Here is a 23041-nt window from a genome sequence, read left to right as displayed (position 1 = left end):
AATTCAAAGAGATACACGTGCCCTGATGTTTATACAGCATTATCAACAATAGTCAAATTATGTAAACAGCCCAAGTGTCCATTGATGAATAGATAAAGATGTGGTATAGGGGCACGTGGGTGGCTCAGTCAGTTAAGTGTCTGCCTTCAGCTTGGGTCGTGATCCCAGGGTCCTGGGATCGAGCTCTGCATCGGGGTCCCTGCTCAGCGGAGAGCCTGCTTCTCTCTCCCTCTGCTGCTCTCCCTGCTTGTTGAAAAAATTATACTTTCCCCCATCGAATGGTCTTGGCATACTGGTTGAAAAGCAATGGACCCCCAGATTCATATCTGATTCTCAATTCTGTTCCATTGACCTATTACGTCTATTCTAATGCCAGTACCACTGGCATTAGATCACTATTGCTTTGTATTAAGTTTTGAAATAAAAAAAATGTGAGTCATTTAACTTTGTTCTTGTTTTTCAATACCGCTTTGGCTCTTCTGCATACCTTGCAACTCCATATGAATTTCAGGATTAGCCTGTCAATTTCTACAAAAAAGCCGCTAGAATTCTGACTGGAATTGTGTTGAACTGGAGATCAATTTGGGGAGTACTACCATCTTAAGAATATTAAGTTTGATCCCTGAATATGAATGTCGTTCCATGTATTTTGGGCTTCTTTAATTTCTTTCAACATTTTATAGTTTTCAGAGTATAAATTCTATACTCATTTTGTTAAATTTATTCTTTTGATAGTACTGTAAAGAGAACTGTTTTCTTAACTTCATTTTCAGATTAAACATGGATATTTTTAATAATAATTTGGACCTCTTCTCTCATGACCCATTCCTAGAAGCATATTATTTCTTTTAATTAGAGAAGTATTGGGGGTGCCTGGGTGGCTCAGTTGGTTAAGTGTCTGACTCTTGATTTCAGCTCAGGTCATGATCTCAGGGTCAAGAGATCCGGCCCCACATCAGGCTCCACACTCAGTGAGGAGTCTGCTTGAGATTCTGCCTCTCCCTCGCCTTCTGACCTTCCCCCTGATCACACACTCTCTCTAATAAACAAATAAAATCTTTTATAAAAAAAGGTATTAGTATCGGGGCACCTGGGTGGCTCAGTTGTTAAGCGTCTGCCTTTGGCTCAGGTCATGACCATGGTCCTGGAATCGAGCCCCGCATTGCGCTCCGTGCTCCACGGGAAGCCTGCTTCTCCCTCTCCCACTCCCACTGCTTGTGTTCCCTCTCTCTCTGTATCTCTCTCTGGCAAATAAATAAATAAAATCTTAAAAAAAAAAAAGTGTTAGTATCCCTTAAACTCTAACTAGGGAACTCTTATATAAATGAATTTTCCAGATTAGTGACACTCCTTCAATAAAAGTTAAAAAGTAAAATCACTTAAAATGAAAATGTTTTTGAAGTTTCAGGCTTCATAAAGAGTATTTGGTGCTCATTTTGGCAGCACATATACCAGAATGGGAACAATACATAGATTAGCATAATTCCTGTGTAAGGATGACATACAAATCTGTGAAGTGCTCCATATTTTTACAAATTTCCAATTATAAAAGAAGTAACAGGAATGTAATGTATAGCATGGTGACTACAGTAAATAATACTGTATTGCATATTTATAAGTTGTTCAGAAAGTAAATCTTAAAAGTTCTCATCATAGGAAAAAAAAATTTGTAACTATGTAGGATGAGAGATGTTAACTGGACTTACTGTGATGATCATTCTGCAGTATATACAAAAATATCAAATCATTATGTTGTACACCTGAAACTAATGTTATATGCCAATTATACCTCAATTAAAATAATTTTTTAAGATTTATCTTAGAGAGAGAAAGTACGTAAGGGGGGAGAGAGGCAGAGGGAGGAGAGAGATTCTCAAGCAGACTCCCCAGTGAGCACAGAGCCCAAAATGGGGCTCGATCTCACAACCTATGAAATTATGACCTGAGCCAAAACCAAGAGTCAGATGCTTAACCAACTGAGCCACCAAGGCGCCCCTAAAAAATTTTTTTAAAGACAGAATATCTGATTTTTTTTTTTTATGAATCTGGTCAAGATAAATAAGAGTTATATTACGTCACTAGAGTGACACCCTTAAAGGTTAATGAAGTACATAAGGTTATTCTGCCTAGACTGCTCTGTTTTGTATACTCTGTCCCCTCCCTTGCTATCAGTCAGCTAGTGATTACTTCCTGATATATGTACCTTCTCTTGTGTTCCTACTCTACAGGAGACTAAGAAAATAAGCTTGTTAGAAATGCATATAAAGGGGCACCTGGGTGGCTCAGATGGTTAAGTGTCTGCTTTCGGCTCAGGTCATGATCCCGTGGTCCTGGGATCGAGTCCCATGTCGGGCTCCCTGCTTAGCGGGGAGCCTGCTTCTCCCTCTGCCTCTGCCTCTCTCTCTCCCTATCTCTCATGAATAAATAAATGGAATCTTAAAAAAAAAAAAAAAAAGAAATGCATATAAATATGAAGACAGAAGCTTTAAGGAAAAGACTGTAGTTCTAAAATACAGATATTTTAGGGTACATAGATCCTAAGATACCTATTTTGGCTGCTAAGACATTTTAAAATTTTTATTGTTCTTTTGGTTTGTTTGCTAGTCTTCAGCTTTGTTCCAGAGAGCTAGAACTTGTTAAGAAAAATGATAGCATATGCAGCTTTACTATAACATAGCTAAAAATTTCAGCCAATGTAATTTATAGTTCTAATTTACCTTAATATACTCTACATAAATTTTTGTGAAAAAAATAATTGAATATTCTGAAAATATAGATATTTTAGAGTATCTGTAGAAAACTGTACTTCTATCATTGATGTATAAATTTCCTGCCCAACATATATAAAACAAAACTAATTTTATCCACTAAGCTATAGAGGATGTTATATTTCTGATAATAATCTATCTTTATGAAAATGTTTGTGCTATTTACTATAATACTAAAATCTACAAGTAACCAGAAGCCCAATTATATGGTAACAGTTGTGGTAATTCAGTTGATGAAAAAGAATATAGCCATTAAACTTATAATCATGAAAATCACATTACCATTTTAGTAAATAAAAAGCAGAATCCCAAAGCATATCCAACTTTGCTTAAACAAAGTACATATATATGTATATGTGACTATATACATATATGTACATACATATACACATGACAGAACAAAGACTTTGCTCTAATTTTCTGTGATGTTACAATTCTGTCCACCAAAACAAACAAAAACAATACAAAACTACCTTCATGAATTGGAATTTCTGGATGTTCAAATCCAAACCATCTAATTATTATTTAGATTTTTAAAAATTATTTAGATTAATGAATCTCTGAAATAGTTTATAAAATAAAGATAAATAGAAAAAGTAGCATTACAACCTCAAAAAGACATGTTAACTTTTAGTCTCATGGCAGAAACATTCTAAACTACCTAGAAGAGTCCTTTAATCATAGGAACACAGAATTACTTAAAATCACAAAGCATTTACTGTTGAAGCAAAACCATCCAAACTTGAGAAACTCCCACTATTATTCTTTACATACCAGTACCATTGGATAAAAAAAGACTGTTTTGTGTTTTTTAACAATATAAAAAAATTTGGGGTGCCTGGATGGCTCCGTTGGTTAAGTGTCCGATTTTTTATTTTGCTCAGGTCATGATCTCAGTGTCATGGATCAAGCCCTGCACTGGGCTCCGTGCTCAGCGCAGAATGTGCTTGTCCCTCTCCCTCCCCCCATTTGTGCTCTCTCTCTCTCTCAAATAAATAAATGAATAAAATCTTTTAAAAATATATAAAAAATTAAATATCTTTCAATTTTTTAAAAAATTATACTTTTTTGTGGGAAGGGGGAATGAGATCAGACATTTCTTATTAATTTATGCTCTCCAGCAAGGGGAAAAGATAACATGTAATGCCTTTCCAGGTTTTTTTGCTACCTACAGAATAAAGTGCAAACTCTCCACCATGGCCCACACCTAGTCAAGAATGGACTGCTGACATCTCTAGCCTCACCTCCCCTACTGTACCTTATTCAAATAAAAAGCTCAGGACAGAATAAGGTACAATGTTTATAATGTCCTCCTCCACTTTGATTTTACTCTAAATTCCAAAATACCTGTTTTGCAAAATTAAGAATAAATAAAAATAATAATTAATTAATTAGCCAATGCTTTCCCTCTTCACCTCCCAGAAAAATCACTGAAGATTAAAGTTGGGAATGGTCCACTATAGAAACTAAATAATGCTACTTAAAGAAAAGATTTTTGGCTATCATTTTATACTTTATATTTCTTTTCCTAGTAATAGGTAATCGTACTTAAACGCCAATGACTACCATCATTGGTGGTTTTAACCACCATCAACAAAGAGCATTTGTTAGTGGATTGTTGTCATCACTAATGCTATATAAAGTCCAGACCAACAAAAGCAAGAGTTACTTAAGTTTTAGACCTGTAAGGACCCTTGGCATTGCCTAGTCCAATCTTCATCATTTTAAAGATGAAAGAGATTAGAGACTAAATGCCTTGGTCAAGGTAAAATAAACTAGCCTGCTTCTCCCTCTCCCACTCCCCCTGCTTGTGTTCCCTCTCTCGCTGTGTCTCTCTCTGTCAAATAAATAAAATCTTTAAAAAAAAATTAATGAAAGATATGTGGATAACTAAGAAAATTCTTTAAAAATCAAGTATCGGGCGCCTGGGTGGCTCAGTTGGTTAAGCGACTGCCTTCGGCTCAGGTCATGATCCTGGAGTCCTGGGATCGAGTCCCGCATCGGGCTCCCTGCTCGGCAGGGAGTCTGCTTCTCCCTCTGACCCTCCTCCCTCTCATGCTCTCTGTCTCTCATTCTTTCTGTCTCAAATAAATAAATAAAATCTTTAAAAAATAAAAAAATAAAAATAAAAAAATAAAAAATAAATAAAAATCAAGTATCAGTAATTTTTTTTTTTTAAGATTTTATTTATTTATTTAACAGAGAGAGCGAGAGAGCACAAGCAGGGGGAGCAGCAGAAGGAGAGGGAGAAGCAGGCTCCCCACTGAGCAGGGAGCCCGATGCAGGGCTCAATCCCAGGACTCTGGGATCATGACCTGAGCCGAAGGCAGACGCTTAACCATCTGAGCCACCAGGCGCCCCAAGTATCAATAATTTTTAATTTTGAGGGAAGGGGTTTGGGGACGTACATGAAAGAAAACATAGTAATAGTGCTCTCGTAGCTCAGCTGTGAACAATATTTTCACAACCATAACACTATAAATGCAGAAAAATAGTTTAAACAAAAAGTATAACATTAAGTATATTGGGAGAATGTGGGGAATGACTGGGATGGTGTATACCAGAAAAATAAAAAACTATCTTTAATAACACTTAGGAGAAAGGAGCTATCTAGAAGACATTGGGTTTTTGTTTTTTTTTTTTTAAGATTTTATTTATTTGACAGAGAGAGAGACAGCCAGAGAGAGAACACAAGCAGGGAGAGCTGGAGAGGGAGAAGCAGGCTTCCCGCAGAGCAGGGAGCCCGATGCGGGGCTTGATCCCAGGACCACGGGATCATGACCTGAGCCGAAGGCAGATGCTTAACCATCTAAGCCACCCAGGCGCCCCTAGAAGACATTGTTAAAAGAGTTGAAATGCTTGCCTGTAGAGATCAGGATTTTACAACCTATGCCCTATGATTGTTTTCATTAAAATTAGATTATAAAAGGGGCGCCTGGCTGGCTCAGTTGGTAGAGTGTGCAACTCTTCATCTCAGGGTTGTGAGTTTGAGCCCCACATTGGGTGTAGAGATTACTTAAAAAATTAAAAATTTAAAAATTAGATTATAAAAAATATATATCTATAGCATTCTCTTGCCCTAGTAACCCCAACTCAGGAAAAAAGCGGATTAATCTAGTATGATCTGTTCTTTGAGAGTCCACTATGATTGGCAGTAAGCTCCACTTCCTTTGATAAAAGCTTTGCTTTTTTGGAAAAGTCTAAGTTCAGACAGTTTTCTCCTTAGGATGTACGATGGCATCACGTAAATATTGATTCTGAACTCTCCTCATAATCAAATCCAAAATCATCTTTGCTTCATAGTCCTGCTCACACAATTCCAGACTGGTTTTTTTTTTTTAACTTTATTTATTTATTTCACACACACATACACACACACAGATCACAAGCAGGGGGGTGCAGAGGGAGAGGGAGAAGCAGGCTCCCGGCCGAGCAGGGAGCCTGATGCAGGGCTCAATCCCAGGACCCCGGGATCATGACCTGAGCCGAAGGCAGACGCTTAACCGACTGAGCCACCCAGGCACCCCTCCAGATTGGTTTTAGCAATCCTGGAAACTTCACCATTAAATTCTCCTGATAAACTAGCCAAGATGCATAATCCTGAAGAATCCTATCTGCGACACTTCTAAAATTGCTATATTAATGTGATGCATGCAGACTGTGTGTCAGTGAATGTGGCTGAAGTGCTTGACTCCTACCATTTTTTGATGGATTATGCTGACAAAAAAAAAAATTCTTCCTCAAGATCTGTTAAAGCTGCTTAACCTCAACAACCTCTGCTGAGTTAGAACTAACAGGGTGTAATTCCAAAAGAAATTTAAACTATGATACTACTAAGAATTTTATACTTACTTGTAGTTTTTTCAAGAAAATTAAAATGCCTTATTTCTGGAATCATAATTTTAAATTAAATCCCTCCACAACATACTATGGAAGCAAAACAAAGGATATAATCTGTTACACACCTGTGAAGTGGGGCCATTAAACATCCCTTACGGAAGGGGGAAAGTATTTTGTCAGATCTACAACTTACTTTGAATGGTGCAAGCACACACATTCACACACTCACACACACACACATCTCCAAAGATATAAAATATATGGGACAAAATATTAACAACTGGTAAATCTAGGTAATAGTATATTATGGATAATCACCATCCTATTCTTTTTACTTTTTAGTAAAAATATGAAAGTCTTCATACAAGGATGGGAAAAACTAAAACAAAAGTTTAAACAATATTTGTATTATGTATATAAATGCTCACTATGTATGAACCATTGTATTATGTGATTATATACATGATCTGAATTATATCTCCACAACAAATCTGTAAAGTAGGTATTATTACTCTTACCTTAAAAAGAGTTGGGGGGGGGGACTTGGAAAAGCAATATGACTCCAGGACTCTTACTTTTAACCACTTGGGAAAGAGAGTGATGACATGACTTCTTGTTCTACTTGTTTTAGTATGTTCCATCCAAAGACCCTACAAGTTTGCAAATGTACAGGAGAACCTTAACAATGCTGTAAAAGCACAATACATCTGTTTCTGTTTCATTGGCTGGCATAGTTTTGGGGTGATACGGACTTAGTTCTGTATGTTCAAAATGGTAAGATTTACTAAGAAACTATGAATAAAAAAGTAACATTTCGTTTTACAATGCCTTCACTTTCAACTAAAGAATAAACACTTTTAAATTTTATCTTAAGCCTATATTCTTTCAGATGAATGATTTTCAAAACTTTTTAACACAGCAGAGGGGTACCTCGGTGGCACAGTCGGTTAAATGTCCAACTCTTGGTTTTGGCTCAGGTCATGATCTGGGCATCGTGGGATCGAGCCCCATGTGGGACTCTGCACTCAGTGCAGAGTCTGCTTCAGACTCTTTCGCCCTCTCCCTCTGGCCCTCCCCACTGATCACAAACACACTCTCTCTCAAATAAATAAATACAATCTTTAAAAATTTTTAATTCAGCAGATTGCTATCTTTTGAACAAAATCTTATTGAAAACTCAGTATATAGGTGAGAGTCCTTTCTCTTCATTCTTCCTTTCCCATTCTCTCACAGTGGGAACTAAGGGCTCTAAGACCTTGTGGGACACAATATGAAACCAAGGGCTTTAGAAAATATGCATCTGTAAACCGTTAATGATCACAACTGCCAAACATAGAACTGGCTGGTAAAAGCTGAAGTTACAAATTCTAATTTAAGTTCATTAGTGATAGATAAGTAATTCAGGTAAGGAAAGAACAATATGCAGAGATGTTGTCATGTACACCCTACTTTAGTCACAGAAATAAGTATCTTATTTTAGAAGCCAGGGAGGACAGTGTCAGAGGACAAGTTGCTACCCTTGGCCAATTTACCTTTGTCAAAAACATCCTTCTCTGCTAATGTACTTTGGCGTATTTCATCAGATACCAAAGATGAAAAATAGCAAAAAAAAAAAAATGAATTCTTTGTGCCTCCATTTTCTTACTTGCAAGTAAAAAGATTCTCTAACAATGTCCTATTTCACAAGAATAATATGAAAATTATTAAAATTATATGCGAGATTGTCTAGTCTAAAGGGTCTCCCATTAACATAGGTACATACCTATTAGGAATGGGAAAGAAATATCATCTACTTATTCTTGCAACTAAGAAGAAAAACAAGCCATTATTTGTAGACTATATTAAATGTAGACAACATTTTCTTAATTCTGGAGGAATAGAATCATTCACAACTTAATGTTCACATGATTCTTTCCAGGCCTGATTCAGAATACTCAAAATAAAAAAATAAAAAAATAAAAAAAGGCCTCAAAATAGCCCCCATGTTTCTCAATTAATGAAAAACAACTTGCACATCTATTTCCATTCCATTGTATCCTCCAACCTTTTATTCACAATCATCCTTCATCAATCTTTCTTTCTCAAATCTTCAAAATTCCCTTATCTATAGAGGCAATACACACAGGTAAGACTCCACAGAAATAATCTTTCCACTGAGAAACAGGCAAAGGCCACAAAGAAGCAACTCTTAAAAGAAGATATATAAATCAGTGTATAAAGACATTTAACTTTACCCGTGAACCTATACACATTTAATAAGACACCATTTTACCCTATCAGACTAGCATAGATCAAAAGATTCTCAATAATGTTCAAGGTTTTTGAAGGGGTAGGGAAAGAACCACCCATGCACACACATGCAGACACAGGCAGAAAGTAAAGAGAAATCATCTTTCGAGGGGGCAAATTTCCAATATGTAACAAAATCATAAATATGGATATCCTTTTACTCAAGAGTGTACACTTCCCGGATTTATCCTAATAAAATAGCCAAGTTTGTACTACAAGGATGTACTACAGGCATCTATTAGGATGCTCAGTACAGTATCATTTATAATATGAAGAAACAGAAACAATTTATATGTATATATAATTTGGCTAAATTACAGAATAACTACAGACATTAAAAATGAATGATCTAGGAGTGCCTGGGTGGCTCACTTTGTTAAGCGTCCAACTCTTGGTTTTGGCTCTGGTCATCTCAGGGTCGTGAGATGGAGCCGATACAGGGCTTCGTGCTGGGTGTGGAGCTTGCTTTTTTTTTTTTTAATTTTATTTATTTTTGACAGAGAGAGAGAGAGCACAAGCAGAGGAAGCAGCAGGTAGAGGAAGAGGGAGAAGCAGGCTCCCCGCTGAGCAGGGAGCCCGATGTGGGGCTCGATCCCAGGACCCTGAGATCATGACCTGAGCTGAAGGCAGACGCTTAACCGTCTGAGCCACCCAGGCGCCCCATGGGCGTGGAGCTTTCTTAAGATTCTTTCTCTCTCTGCTCCCCTGCCATCTCTCGTGTGTGCATGCATGCTCGCCCTCATAAAAAAAAAAGAATGATCTATATTTATTTATTTATTTTTAAAGATTTCTGTTTATTTATTTGACAGAGAGACAGACACAGAGAGAGCACAAGCAGGGGGAGCAGTAGAGGGAGAGGGAGAAACAGGCTCTCCAATGAGCAGGGAGCTGGATGTAGGGCTCGATCCCAGGACCCTGGGATCATGACCTGAGCCGAAGGTAGACGCTTAACCTACTGAGCCACCCAGGTGCCCCAAGAATGATCTATATTTAAATTGAAAAAAGAAATCTGTGCTATATTAAGTGATAAAAATACATTTATAGTACAATTTGATTACATTTCTAAAATATGTCCTGATATACATTATAGAAAATTAAATTAATTTAATAAAATTAGTGGTTATCTTTGGAAAAACATTTTTTTTTAAAAGATTTTATTTTTAAGTAATCTCTACACCCAACGCGGGGCTCCAACTCACAACTCCGAGATCAAGAGTTGCATGCTTCACCAACTGAGCCAGCCAGATGTCCCTGGAGAAACTTCTAAAGTAAAATTTGAAAAAACTCTTCTGACTTTCCAACCTCTCTACTCTTCAAGCTCTTCCTCTTCCAGCATCCCTTAAATGTACCTTTCTCCCACTCATACAAACGCCATAAAGTATCATCTCATCATCTGTGACTGCGTATCTATTAACACCTACATGGTGATGATCTCCTAATCCCTATCAAGCCTAAACTTTTCTTAGTCTCAGATTCACATTTTTGCATATGTGCTGCACACTCCTTAAAGTCAATATATTAACAAACTCTATTTCCTATTTCCATTAAAATTTCCTCATTTACTTGGTCTCTCCACGCTGGCAAACTCGGTCATCTTTGAAAGCTACCCCTCAAACATCTGGTGGTCAAAGCCTGCCTACAATCTACTTCTGAAATTTCTCCCTCATTCATCCCTTCCTTTCATCTCACTGCCATTTTCAGAGCTAAGAGCTAAGGCAGGTCTGGCCATTTCTGACTTAGACTATAAAGCCAAACAAACATTTCTTAAGTACCCATTAACATTTCTTAAATACACATTATATGCCATACACAGTAAAAGGAGCTGAGAATATAAAGATTAATGAAGCAAAGTACTACCATCAGGCTAATCTTGAGGCAAAGAGATGGGGGAAGATAATACAATGTGACAAGTTTTATAATTAGAGCAAAATTCACAAGATGTCAATCTCTTTCTTATCTGATCTAATCTTACAACTACCTGAATAATCTATCTAGAATACAAACGAGATCATGTCACTCTTCTGTTGTAAAACCCTTGATGATTCTACTCCACTGCCTACAGGATAAAGTCCAAATGCTTTAATACCATCTAAACACTTCACAACCTACCTAATAGAGTCATCTATGACTTTTTTTTCTTCACATCCATTAACCCAGTCATGTAGTTGGGTTAACTAGTTGCTACTCTGATAATGTTTTGTGCTCCTACTGCTGGAGAGCCCTTCTTCCTTGTGCCCACCAGTGGAAGTCTTGTCCTATTCTCAAATAATACTTCCTTTCTGAAACCTTTATTAACTGCTGCCAAAGCAGTTTTTAATATGATCTATTATAATACTTATCACTTCATGTTATAATTTGTTTTTTTCTTTCTACCAGTAGACTGTGAGACAGATTCTTAAGGACAGAAACTACACTTTGTTATTCTTTCTATCTTTCCCAAAGTCTAGTAAAATAGTAATTATTCAAGAAATGTTTGTTAAGGGGCTCCTGGGTGGCTCAGTCATTAGGCGCCTGCCTTCGGCTCAGGTCATGATCCCGGGGTCCTGGGATCGAGCCCCGCATCGGACTCCCTGCTCCACGGGAAGCCTGCTTCTTCCTCTACCACTCCTCCTGCTTGTGTTCCTTCTCTGGCTTTGTCTCTCTCTGTCAAATAAATAAAATCTTAAAAAAAAAAAAGAAAGAAAGAAAGAAAGAAATGTTTGTTAAGGGGCGCCTGGGTGGCTCAGTCGTTAAGCGTCTGCCTTCGGCTCAGTTCATGATCCCAGGGTCCTGGAATCAAGCCCCACATCAGGCTCCCTGCTCAGCGGGGAGCCTGCTTCTCCCTCTCCCCTCTGCTCATGCTCTCTCTCTCACTCTCTCTCAAATAAATAATAAATAAAATCTTAAAAAAAAAAAAAAAGAAATGTTTGTTAAATGAATGATGGGGTAGAAACAGATTTGCAGAGAACCAAAATTTACTAACATTGCATTATTTTCTTTGTTTCTCTATCTGGAAACCAGAGGTCTACCTAAATCCAGTGGTACTAAGGCCACTACCTACCACCCACCAGGAGCCTGAAGGAGGCTATGTTTTTTTCTCTCTCTTTCCATTCATCTGGTTACCTATCTATCCATCCCACAGATTAACAACAGTAAATAACACAGATAGAATCCCCACCCTCCAAGGGGGTTATATTCAAGTAAGGAGAGACAATTAACAGGTAAACAAACATGAATAAATCATTTCAGGTAATGATCAATGTGATGACTAAAATAAAGTGTTTGATGGGATAGAATATAGGTAGGGGAGAAATGTGCCATTTTAAGTGGAGGTAGGGCAGGAATCACTGAAGGTTTCTCTGAGACGGTAACAAAAGATAAAGCCTGAAGGATGAGAAGCAACTACCTAAGCAAAATTTGGGGGAAGAATTCTGCAGCAGAGGGAACTTTAAGTGCCAAAGCTCTGAAGCAGAAATGTATCTGGCTGTTTGAGGGGCAGAGAGACAGTGTGGCTAGAGAAAGAAACGAATGTGGAGAAGAAAGCATGGCTTTGTAGGTGGTAGCCTTGGTGAAGGCCCATCTGCACCTGCCTTGAGTTCGGAATTTCTAGTTTATATCTTCTATTGTCTGCACAATCTCCTACTTACTAATATCACAGCCAAAGAGCAGTGGAATGGATATAGCATACCCTGTTAGGAAGATGTCAAATGATTCTGGAAGTACCTTTTCTGGTTTCTGTTGATAAAAAGTATTCCTAGATACAATGTCATGACAAAATGGTCCCAGGGATAATGAAAACCTGATAAGTACACAAGACTAAAACCACTTCAAAAGAAAGGTCTTTCTACTGACTACAAGGCAAGCCAAAATGAGAACTCCCAAAATTATCCTAAATTCATGTAAGGAAATAAAACACACACTCTACTACTCTGAAATACATATGGGCTACAAATTTATCCTTTTAACTCAGTAAGTTTTTCTATTCCTGTGTAAACTTAAAGATCATCTAATACAAATCTAGACTTAAGTAATTAAACAAGACGATTTCCAGTTTTCACTGACTAAAGTTGTTCTTTATCTTTAAGAGAAATCAAACAATTTTATGATGTTCTGAGAAAGCAAGAATTTATATGCATCAAACTGCCTCTCAGTAGTAATTCTGTGGATGATTATGTCATAATCTATTTAATTCAAGTTACTACTGTGATGTTAGAGCGAAGTCAATCCATTACATAAATGAATATTCACGAAACTAGCTGCTAAAACAACTCAGTAGTTGCTAGGAACTCAAGCAGTGTGAAATTACACATCTTACTCTTCTCAGTAGCATCTGCTAGATTTGCTAACTCGAACATCACTAAATATAAAGAGCCTTCCATTACACTAGTCAGGTCTTAAAATTCCAGGCTGCTGGCCTTCTACCAGTAAAAATAAGAGTCTCATGCTCTACCAACTGAGCTAGCCAGGCGCCTCTACCAGTAAAAATAAATTCATATTCAGCATCCTTAAATTTAACTGTGCACCCAGTGATCTCTCCCTAGGGTAGTGATGCTTCCCTGATTCTCTCTATGAGGGACCAGAGACAACATTTTTTCCTTCTTCTTTTGAAGATCAGAAATAGCAGAGGTGACAAGCAATAATCATCTTACCCTTCCACACTCCTGTTCCCCCAAGGGCCAGAGTCTCTTACAATGGGTGTTCATAATAATCCATACCCATAACAGCTATGGAGAAAAAGCAAACACTTTAGCCTAAAAGGGAACCTCTTCACATTCTCCAAGCTGATGTCCAACTTCATATAAGATCTTTCATTTTCTCTTCCCAACTCATCCAGGGAGGGCCACTGAAAAATTTATAAATACCTACTGTATCTACTTCCCAATTTCACATCTTCAAACTGGTTTTGTCATTTTTCATGATCGTACTCATAAATTTATACTTGAAATTAAAAAATCCATTTCCTTGGCTGGGAAATAAAATTGCATAATTTCTCCCTGGAGTTCTAGATCAATCCTGATATTGGTTATTTCCAGGAAAGAAATGCAAACATAGTATCAGTTGGAAAGCCTCTCTGAACAGGACGTATATCCTTATAGACTAAGTCTGGGTATTACTCAATAAGGGTTTACCCCTTATAAGGGGTAGAGTCTGAATTAAAGCAAGGCCTTACTCCCTCCTCACAGTGTGGTTCAAGGACCAACAATATCTAGGTCACTTGAAGTTTGTTAAGAATTTAGGGCTCTACCTCTCAGGCCAACGAAATCAGAATTTTCATTTTATTGCTATCTGTATGCAGCTCTCCCTACATCATAAAATCTCAGAATTGGTGGTAAATTTAAAAGCCTATCATACACAAACAGAGATGAACCTTGGATACAATTATAACTGGTAGTGACTATAGTCCCCTTCACAAATTCTTTAGTTCTTATAATAACAAGTCCTCCTTAAGATAATGTCTCATGAAATTATAACTGCTTGTTTTAAAACACACCAAAGCTAATTATAGCTGTTGTTGTTGTTGGAAGCCACTGATATAACCAAAGTCCTTACCTAATCTGAGCTCTCCAAAGTTCCCACACCCTATCTTCTTGCCAACCCTGAAGTTGGGTCCCACCATAAGAACCCCAGAGGATGTTGAGGAGCCAGATGGTCGGGGACAGTGGGTACTCCTTTGTGCCATGGGTTTAGTTGTCCGTTGTCTTTCATCCTTCTCCCTACTAGGATGGTCCATGATCCTACACGACAGAGTCTCTGCACGAGTAGCCTCAGTCCGTATATTTCTCTTCAATACAAAAGTACATCCAAATAAACCGTAGTCAGAGAAAATTAAGGAGATCTTTTGGTACCATATTTATGTTTCTAATGTATCGCCAAGAGATGAAAAATCATTGATTTGTTCTTGTAGGACATGTAGTCTGTGGATCTCAAGCATAGGAGGGTATTTTGTAACCTAGGTAAAAATCAAGAAAACATACAGTTAAAAATTAAATTTTAAAACAAATTCAGAAAGTTACCACTAATTAGAATGGATCCTATCCCAAAATGAACAAAGTGGATAGCTTCCTGAAATGGGTTTTGGTTTTATATTCTCCAACAGTTTAGCCATCTGGACTATTTATTCATCTGGTAACATAAGCTCAGTAGGCTGCAGACCATAGTAGCTAAGGGAACACGCAAGCCTTTAACATAAAATGCTATCTTTGGGGTGCCTAGGGGGCTCAGTCGGTTAAGCATCCAACTCTTGATCTCAGGGTCATGAGTTCAAGCCCTGTGTTGGCCTCCACACTGAGAGTGGAACCTACATACATACATACATACATACACACATACATAAATAAATGCTATCTTCTAGTACTGGACATATGACCCACAAGAAAGCCATTTGCTCCCTTTTTCTTTCTTTTTTTTTTTTTAAAGATTTTATTTATTTATTTGACAGAGAGAGACAAAGCAAGAGAGGGAACACAAACAGGGGGAGCGGGAGAGGGAGAAGCAGGCCCCCCGCCGAGCAGGGAGCCTGATGCGGGGCTCGATCCCAGCACCCTGGGATCATGACCTGAGCCGAAGGCAGACGCTTAACGACTGAGCCACCCAGGCACCCCCATTTGCTCCCTTTTTCATCACTGGCCAACAGAAAGATACAGTGAGGTTAAGTCTAGTTAAATAAACTGAGGACATTTAAAAGCTCTTCCTTCAACTTTGTATAGGACCTATCATAAATGAAGTTACTTACTGTCCCCCCCTCCTCCATCCCCACCATTTATCAAGCACTGACAGCAACAACACAATCCAAAACAAGTTACTGATGACACAGACTACTTCTAGAAAAGACTTCCCAAAACCCTAGGGGTACTAAGCAGTCCTAGACTAAAGCTTTGCAATTGTATCTAACATCCTCCAATTATCTTTGTTGTTTCCTAAAGGTCCTTCAGACAGTATTAGTAAGAGAAGGGAAATAAAACTTAACATGTTTTAGATAGTTCTGTCTTCACTGGTGCAGCTATGTCTATGTATGAGAAACTGTCAGGCTATACTTTATTCCCTTATCTTATAAATTTCTTTGAAGACAGGAAAAAGATGGATCTTAGCCTATCCAGACAATTTTGAGCTATTCAACTAACTCCCAAATTTTCATAAATTATCACTAGTGTAATAGTTTCATTTATAAGATTTGGAAAACTGTAATACCTTATCTATTGCTCTTCATATTTTTCATATGTGTTCACTCTAACAGATGGAGGTTATTTTCATGCTTGTCATTAACTTTCTCCATTGCACTTAAACTCATGAAGCATTAGGTGGAGTAATCACGTACAGCCCACATTATCCATGTATACTTGCATGTATGTACAGAAAAACATACAGTACTTGCCAAGTTAGAACCCTGCAGAAAGTCAAAAATCGTGTTCAGCTGGGAAAAGGATGTTTTTAACACCTGCTTGTAGCCCAGAAGAATCACATTAACTCCCACAAACATGGGAAAAAAACTTACATTTAAGATACCAATTTTCTGATCTATGCATGTGACATAAGCATGGTCTAATCTGTAATTATGAAAGATGAATAATATTTAATACTACTTTTATATGGCACCTCTCATTTAAGAAATCAAACTAATTGAACAATTAAAATTTTCAAAATCCTATTTATCACCACCCATTGCTCAAAACTATTTTCTACTACCCCACTGCAAACTCTTTAGCTTGTCATTTGAGTCCCTTCAATATTAAACCCCCTATTTAAATTCTTGTATTAAAAAGTTACTACATGGGGTGCCTGGGTGGCTCAGTCGTTAAGCGTCTGCCTTCGGCTCAGGTCATGATCCCAGGGTGCTGGGATTGAGCCCCACATCGGGCTCCCTGCTCCGCGGGATGCCTGCTTCTCCCTCTCCCGCTCCCCCCTTTGTGTTCCTTCTCTCGCTTTGTCTCTCTCCGTGAAATAAATAAAATCTTAAAAAAAAAAAAAAAAAGTTACTACATAAACACAAGGAGCATCCATTGTTAGCCCTCATACCTAGAATGGCCTCTTCTGCCTTAAAGGCCTGACTCACATCCTATGTCCCTTGTGAAACCTTTTATAACCAACTCATTATTAACACTTGGAGCACCACTGTGTATACTATGTATATATTTGCCACTTAACATGTACCAGATTATATCGATATGTACTCTAATATTCAATTTGATTATAAGCCTTTGGAGTTAGGGATCTTGTCATATCTCCTTTAGTTTCTTGCATATAATTGGTACTTAATAAATACTGAGTAACAATTATGATGGTCTTACTTAACAGAAAACAGATTTTCAATGACATAACCAAATATTTACACAAAATAGTACAACAGAATCCTGATTAACCCTAAAAACTCTTAGAATTCATCTAGAAAGAAGCTAGTATTATTTCAATTCATTAGTGTTAGGACAGGATAGTTAGGATTTCTATTTCACAAGGATATTAAATGATTTATTTTCAGTTAGTAGCAGTTAACATATGAGAAAGTTAGTTCAAGAACCAGGTCAAATGGGGGCGCCTGGGTGCCTCAGTTGGTTAAACGTCTGCCTTCAGCTCAGGTCATGATCCTGAGGTTCTGGGATTGAGTCCATATGTATATGGGCTCCCTGCTCCACAGGGAGTCGGCTTCTCCCTCTGCCTCTGCCTTTCTCCCTCTCTGTCTCTCATGAATAAATAAAATCTTAAAAAAAAAAAAAAAAAAAAGAACCAGGTCAAATAGAACATCCAAGATAAACATTAAGTTATACTTTAATTTTAAAAAATGACTTCCAAAGATAGCAGTAAAATACAAACTGTAAGATTTGTCCTCTTTTTCTTTTTTACAGTTAAAAAAAGGGGAGGGGAGGGGCACCTTGGTGGCTCAGCTGTTAAGCTTCTGCCTTCAGCTCAGGTCATGATCCCAGGGTCCTGGGATCGAGCCCCGCATTGGACTCCCTGCTCAGGCAGGAGCCTGCTTCTCCCTCTCCCACTTCCCCTACTTGTGTTCCCTCTCTCGCTTTGTCTCTGTCAAATAAATAAATAAAATCTTTTAAAAGGGGGGGGAGGGGAATTCCACTTTTTTGTACCATGGACAAAAATAAACTCAAAATAGATTAAAGATCTAAATGTAAGACATGAAACCAGAGAACTCCTAAGAACAAACAAACAAACAAAATACACACACACACACATACACAGGCAGTAAACTTGGATGTCAGCCTTCAGCACTATTTTTCTGGATATGTCTCCTTAGGCGAAGGAAACAAAAGCAAAAATAAACTACTGGGACTAAACTAAAAAGCTTTTGCACAGCAAAGGAAACATCAACAAAACAAAAAGGCAATCTACTGAATGAGAGAAGATATTTACAAATGATATATCCAGTAAGGATTAATACCCAATATATGAATAACTCACACAAATCAATGCCAAAAAACCCAAATAACCTGATTTAAAAATGGACAGAAAACCTGAATAGACATTTTTCCAAAGAAGACAAGCAGACATATGAAAAGAGGCTCAATATCACTAATCAGGGAAATGCAAATGAAAACCACAATGAGATATCACCTCACACCAGTCAGAATACCTAGTATCAAAAAGACAAGATTATGGGGCACTTCACTGGCTCAGTAAGTAGAACATTCAACTCTTATCTCAGGGTTGTGAGTTCAAGCCCCATGTTCAGTGTAGAGATTACTTAAAAATAAAATCTTGGGGCACCTAGGTGGCTCAGTTGGTTAAGTGTCTGTCTTCGGCTCAGGTCATGAGTATGGGATCCCGGGATCAAGCCTGGGTCAGGCTCCCTGCTCAGCAGGGAGTCTGCTTCTTCCTCTCCCTCTGCCCCTCCCCCCACTTGTGTGCTCTCTCTCCCTATCTCAAATAAATAAAATCTTTAAAAAAAAAATAAAATAGGGCACCTGGGTGGCTCAGTTGGTTGGGTGACTGCCTTCGGCTCAGGTCATGATCCTGGAGTCCCAGGATCGAGTCCTGCATCGGGCTCCCTGCTCAGCAGGGAGTCTGCTTCTCCCTCTGACCCTCCACCCTCTCATGCTCTCTCTCTATCATTCTCTCTCTCTCAATAAATAAAAATCTTTAAAAAAAATAAAATAAAAAATAAAATCTTTAAAAAAAAGACAAGAAATAACAAGCATTGGCAAGAATGTGAAGAAAAAGAAACCCCTATATACTGTTGGTGGGAATGTAAATGGGTGTAGCAACTCTGGAAAACAGTATGGAGATTCCTGAAAAAATTAAAAATAGAAATACCATATGACCCAGTAATTCCACTTCTGGGTATTTACCTGAAGAAAACAAAAACACTAATTTGAAAGATATATACACCCCTATGTCTATTGTAACATTATTTACAATAGCCAAGATGTAGAAGCAACCTAAGTTTCCATCAATAGGTGAATGGATAAAGATGGGGGTGTGTGTGTGTAATGAAATATTAGTCATTAAAAAGAATGGAATGTTGCCAGTTTGTGACAACATGTGTGGACCTACAAGCTATTATACTAAGTGAAATAAGTCAGACAGAGAAAGACAAATACCATATTATTTCATTTATATATGGAATCTAAGAAACAAAAAAATGAACAAACGAACAAAAAAACAGATTCATAAATACAGAGAACAAACTGGTGGTTGCCACAGGGGAGGCAGATTCGGGGGATGAGCAAAACAGGTGAAGGAGATTAAGAGATACAAACTTCCAGTTATAAAATGTGTAGGTCACAAGGTTGGAAAGTACAGCATAAGGAATGTAGTCATTAATATTGTAGTAACTTTATATGGTGACAGATGGTAACCACACTTATGGTGGTGAGCATTTCATAATGCATGTAATTGCTGAATCACTATGCTGTACACCTGAAACAAATATAATATTGTATATCAACTATACGTTAATAAAAAAAGGAGGGGAGAGAAATTATATAAATGCAATAAGATGTTTCTTTTTCTGGTAAATAAGGCATTTGGCAATTACTTGTAACTTATTAAACATGTAAATGCTATGATAAATTTTTAGAATCATACCAGCAAGTTCCCTAAGAAACTTAATTCTAGGGGCACCTGGGGTGGCTCAGTCGGCTAAGCATCTGTCTTCAGCTCAGGTCATGATCCCAGGGTCCTGGGGTTGAGCCACACATTGGGCTCACTGCTCAGCAGGGAGCCGACTTCTCCCTCTCCCTCTGCCTGACACTCCCCTGCTTGTGCTCTCTCTGTCAAATAAATAAATAAAATCTTAAAAAAAGAAAGAAGCTTAATTCTAATAGTGTCCATGAATTTAAGCATGCCTGAATTAAGAGGAAAGATATTTTTTCAAGTATAACACTCCACACATTCTTTGTAATCCAAACTTATAATTCATTTCAGGAACTGGTTTACCGCCTCCCAGAAGGCATCATTCCATTAATAAAGCGACACTTACTGAATAAAAACAGATGTATACACATGGCTTTCCTGACTGGGAAATTATAAGAATTCTCCAGCAGGTTAAAGAATTGTTGCTAATAGAAAAATTAAAAATTCCAATTCATCAAATTGTAGGTAGGGAACTGATGCCAAATCTGCTGGTTTATGATAGAGTTGAAGAATGTGGCTATCTTCAACAGTGGTCAGTGAAAAATTTTCCTAGAAGATATCTAGAAGACATCTTAGAGCATTCTATCACATTGAAATGGGAGAAACTTATGTTTCTAGTAACTATCACCCTGAGCCAACATTCAAAAGAAACAGGCCAAAATGGGGCTCAAAGTCACTCTCTTGTAAGGCAACAACGAATGCTTTGTGGAAGAGATAGGTATGGTCCTCTATCATGAATGAAATGACTAAAGTGGTTTTACTGCTTTATGTAGGAGTATTTTGAGAAGCTGTATGAAGTCTAAAAAAAATTAAGTCATATTATAAAACCACCAAAGAAAATGTTTAAAGAATTACTACATACAGCTATGAATCTGTTAAGAGAAAATAAATCATTGAATCAGTTTGTTATTTCAGATTCTCATATATTGGCACTATCAAAATGAGGCATGTAAATATTTAAATTTTAAAGTCAAAACACACACACCTTTGTTGATAGTCAAGACAAGAGACAGTCAGCCTTCTAAATCTCTCTCTTCTGATATAACTTATGAGGAAATTGCTTAAAGGTGTAGGACTGCTAGATCATATGTTAAGTGTACATTTAACTTTAAAGAGTCTCTGAAGTGACTACACTCTTCTACTGTTCATCTACCACATACTGGCTTTGGTGCGAAGGCTTACAGCCTCTTGGTCACAAGTTTCAGCTTCAGATATCATTTCTCATACCAGTATCTAAAACAGAAATGAAAGGGCAATAGCAAAAAACTTTCTCGTCATGTATCTGTTTTTTGGTAAGGATGAAAATTCTTCCCAGAGCCCACAGCAAAATTCCCCTTGTGTTAAGTAGCCAACAGTGCACACAACAATCCCTGAAATCCCCACTGTAAGCTCCTCAAAGAATGAGATGAAGCCTGACCTGATGTTTAGAACATAGGATAAGTTGGGGCACCTGGGTGGCTCAGTCAGTTTTGTGTCTGCCCTCGGCTCAGGTCATGATCTCAGAGTCCTGGGATCGAGCCCCGAGTTGGACTCCCTGCTCAATCAGGCTCCCTGCTCATCAGGGAGTTTGCTTCTCCCTCTGCCCACCCCCTCATGCTCACGCTCCTTCTCTCAAATAAATAAATAAAATCTTTTAATTAATTAATTAATTAGACAAAGAAAGAGATAGTGAGAGCAGGAACACAAGCAGGGGGAGTGGGAGAGGGAGAAGCAGGCTTCCTGCGGAGCAAGGAGCCCGATGTGGAGCTTGATCCCAGGACCCTGGGATCACGACCTGAGCCGAAGGCAGATGCCCAACGACTGAGCCACCCAGGTGCCCCTAAATAAATAAAACTTAAAAAAAAAAAAAATAGAACATACGATGAATTTCAAGAGCAGTATCACACTGAAAGAAGGTCACTGAGTAAATATTCAGTAAAAATGGTATCTCCATGTGTGCATGTGCTTGTATGTGTGTGTGCTAAAAGACTATAAAAAAATTAAAGGACAAATTAAGGACAAATAAAATCTTATAACTCATGTGTCTGTTTTTATCCCAGTACCATACTGCTTTGATTACTATAACTTTGTATTACAGTTTGAAATCCACCCAGTTTTTACAGTTTTTTACAGTTTTCAGCCACCCAGGCACCCCTTGATTTCTTTTTCTTGACTAATTGCTCCAGCTAGGACTTCCAATACTATGCTGACTTCTTCTTTGACCCATTGATTGTTCAGTGGCATGCTGTTTAATCTCCACCACGTTTTTCTGAATTTTCCATTTTTTCTTGTAATTGATTTTTAGTTTCATGCCATTGTGGTCAGAAAAGATGCTTGAGGGGCACCTGGGTGGCTCAGTTGGTTAAGCATCTGCCTTCAGCTGAGGTCATGATCACAGGGTTCCTGCATCCAGCCCCACGTCAGGCTCCCTGCTCAGTGAGGAGTCTGCTTCTCCCTCTCCCTCTCCCCCTGGCTCTTGCTCTCTCCCCTTCTCTCTGCCAAATAAATAGGGGCACCTGGGTGGCTAAGTTGTTTAAGTACCTGCCTTCAGCTCAGGTCATGATCTCAGGGTCCTGGGATTAAGCCCCGCATCGGGCTCCCTGCTCCACAGAGAGCCTGCTTTTCCCTCTCTTGCTGTGTCTCTCTCTGTCAAATAAATAAATAAAATCTTAAAATAAATAAATAAATAAATAAATAAATAAATAAATAAATAAAATCTTGAAAGAAAGAAAGAAAAAATGCTTGATATGCTTTCAGTCTTCTTAAATTTATTAAGACTTGTTTTGTGACCTAACATATGATCTATCCTGGAGAAGAATGGGTATTCTGCTGCTGTCGAGTAGAACATTATGTAAATGTCTGTTGAGTCCATCTGGTCTAGCATATACTTTAAGTCCAATGTTTACTTACTGAATATCTATCTGGATGATCCACCCACTATTGAAAGTGGGGTACTGAAGGCCCCTACCATTACTGCATTGCCGTCTATTTTTCCCTTCAGGTCTATTAATATTTACTTTATATATATTTAAGAGCTCCTATGTTGAGTGTATAAATATTTACAGAAGTTATATCATCTTGTTGAACTGACAACATTACCATTA

The 23041-nt window shown here is 37.9% G+C and overlaps 2 protein-coding genes and 1 non-coding gene across 10 annotated transcripts in view; 1 reads left to right on the top strand and 2 right to left on the bottom strand.

Moving 5' to 3' along the window:
• The window catches only part of CSNK1G1 (casein kinase 1 gamma 1), a 103386-nt gene extending 88779 nt beyond the window's left edge, over nucleotides 1-14607 (bottom strand). For all 8 annotated transcript variants that reach the window (XR_006794960.3, XM_045899882.3, XM_045899887.3 and 5 more), the window contains exon 1: nucleotides 14427-14607. Coding sequence is in view for 7 of the 8 variants with exons in the window: in XM_045899882.3 (XP_045755838.1) it covers nucleotides 14427-14607 (181 nt within the window). In the remaining variant the exon portion in view is untranslated. The remainder of the gene's footprint in view (nucleotides 1-14426) is intronic.
• Nucleotides 1428-1531, top strand: LOC123862586 (U6 spliceosomal RNA). Its single transcript, XR_006795287.1, has one exon. It is a non-coding gene; the product is annotated as a U6 spliceosomal RNA (small nuclear RNA).
• Nucleotides 14608-14686: 79 nt separating the features above from the next.
• Nucleotides 14687-23041, bottom strand: part of PCLAF (PCNA clamp associated factor) — a 90525-nt gene continuing 82170 nt past the window's right edge. Inside the window, exon 4 of the mRNA XM_054513473.2 lies at nucleotides 14687-14826. Within this exon, the coding sequence (XP_054369448.1) occupies nucleotides 14736-14826 (91 nt within the window). The 3' untranslated portion in view covers nucleotides 14687-14735. The remainder of the gene's footprint in view (nucleotides 14827-23041) is intronic.

The sequence above is a fragment of the Mirounga angustirostris genome, unplaced genomic scaffold, assembly GCF_029215605.1.
Source record: "Mirounga angustirostris isolate CCGP_5_RB_7025 unplaced genomic scaffold, mMirAng1.0.hap1 SCAF_9, whole genome shotgun sequence".
NCBI lineage: Eukaryota > Metazoa > Chordata > Mammalia > Carnivora > Phocidae > Mirounga > Mirounga angustirostris.
The sequence above is the reverse complement of the archived record's forward strand: the minus strand, read 5'-3'. Positions and strand labels throughout refer to the sequence as shown.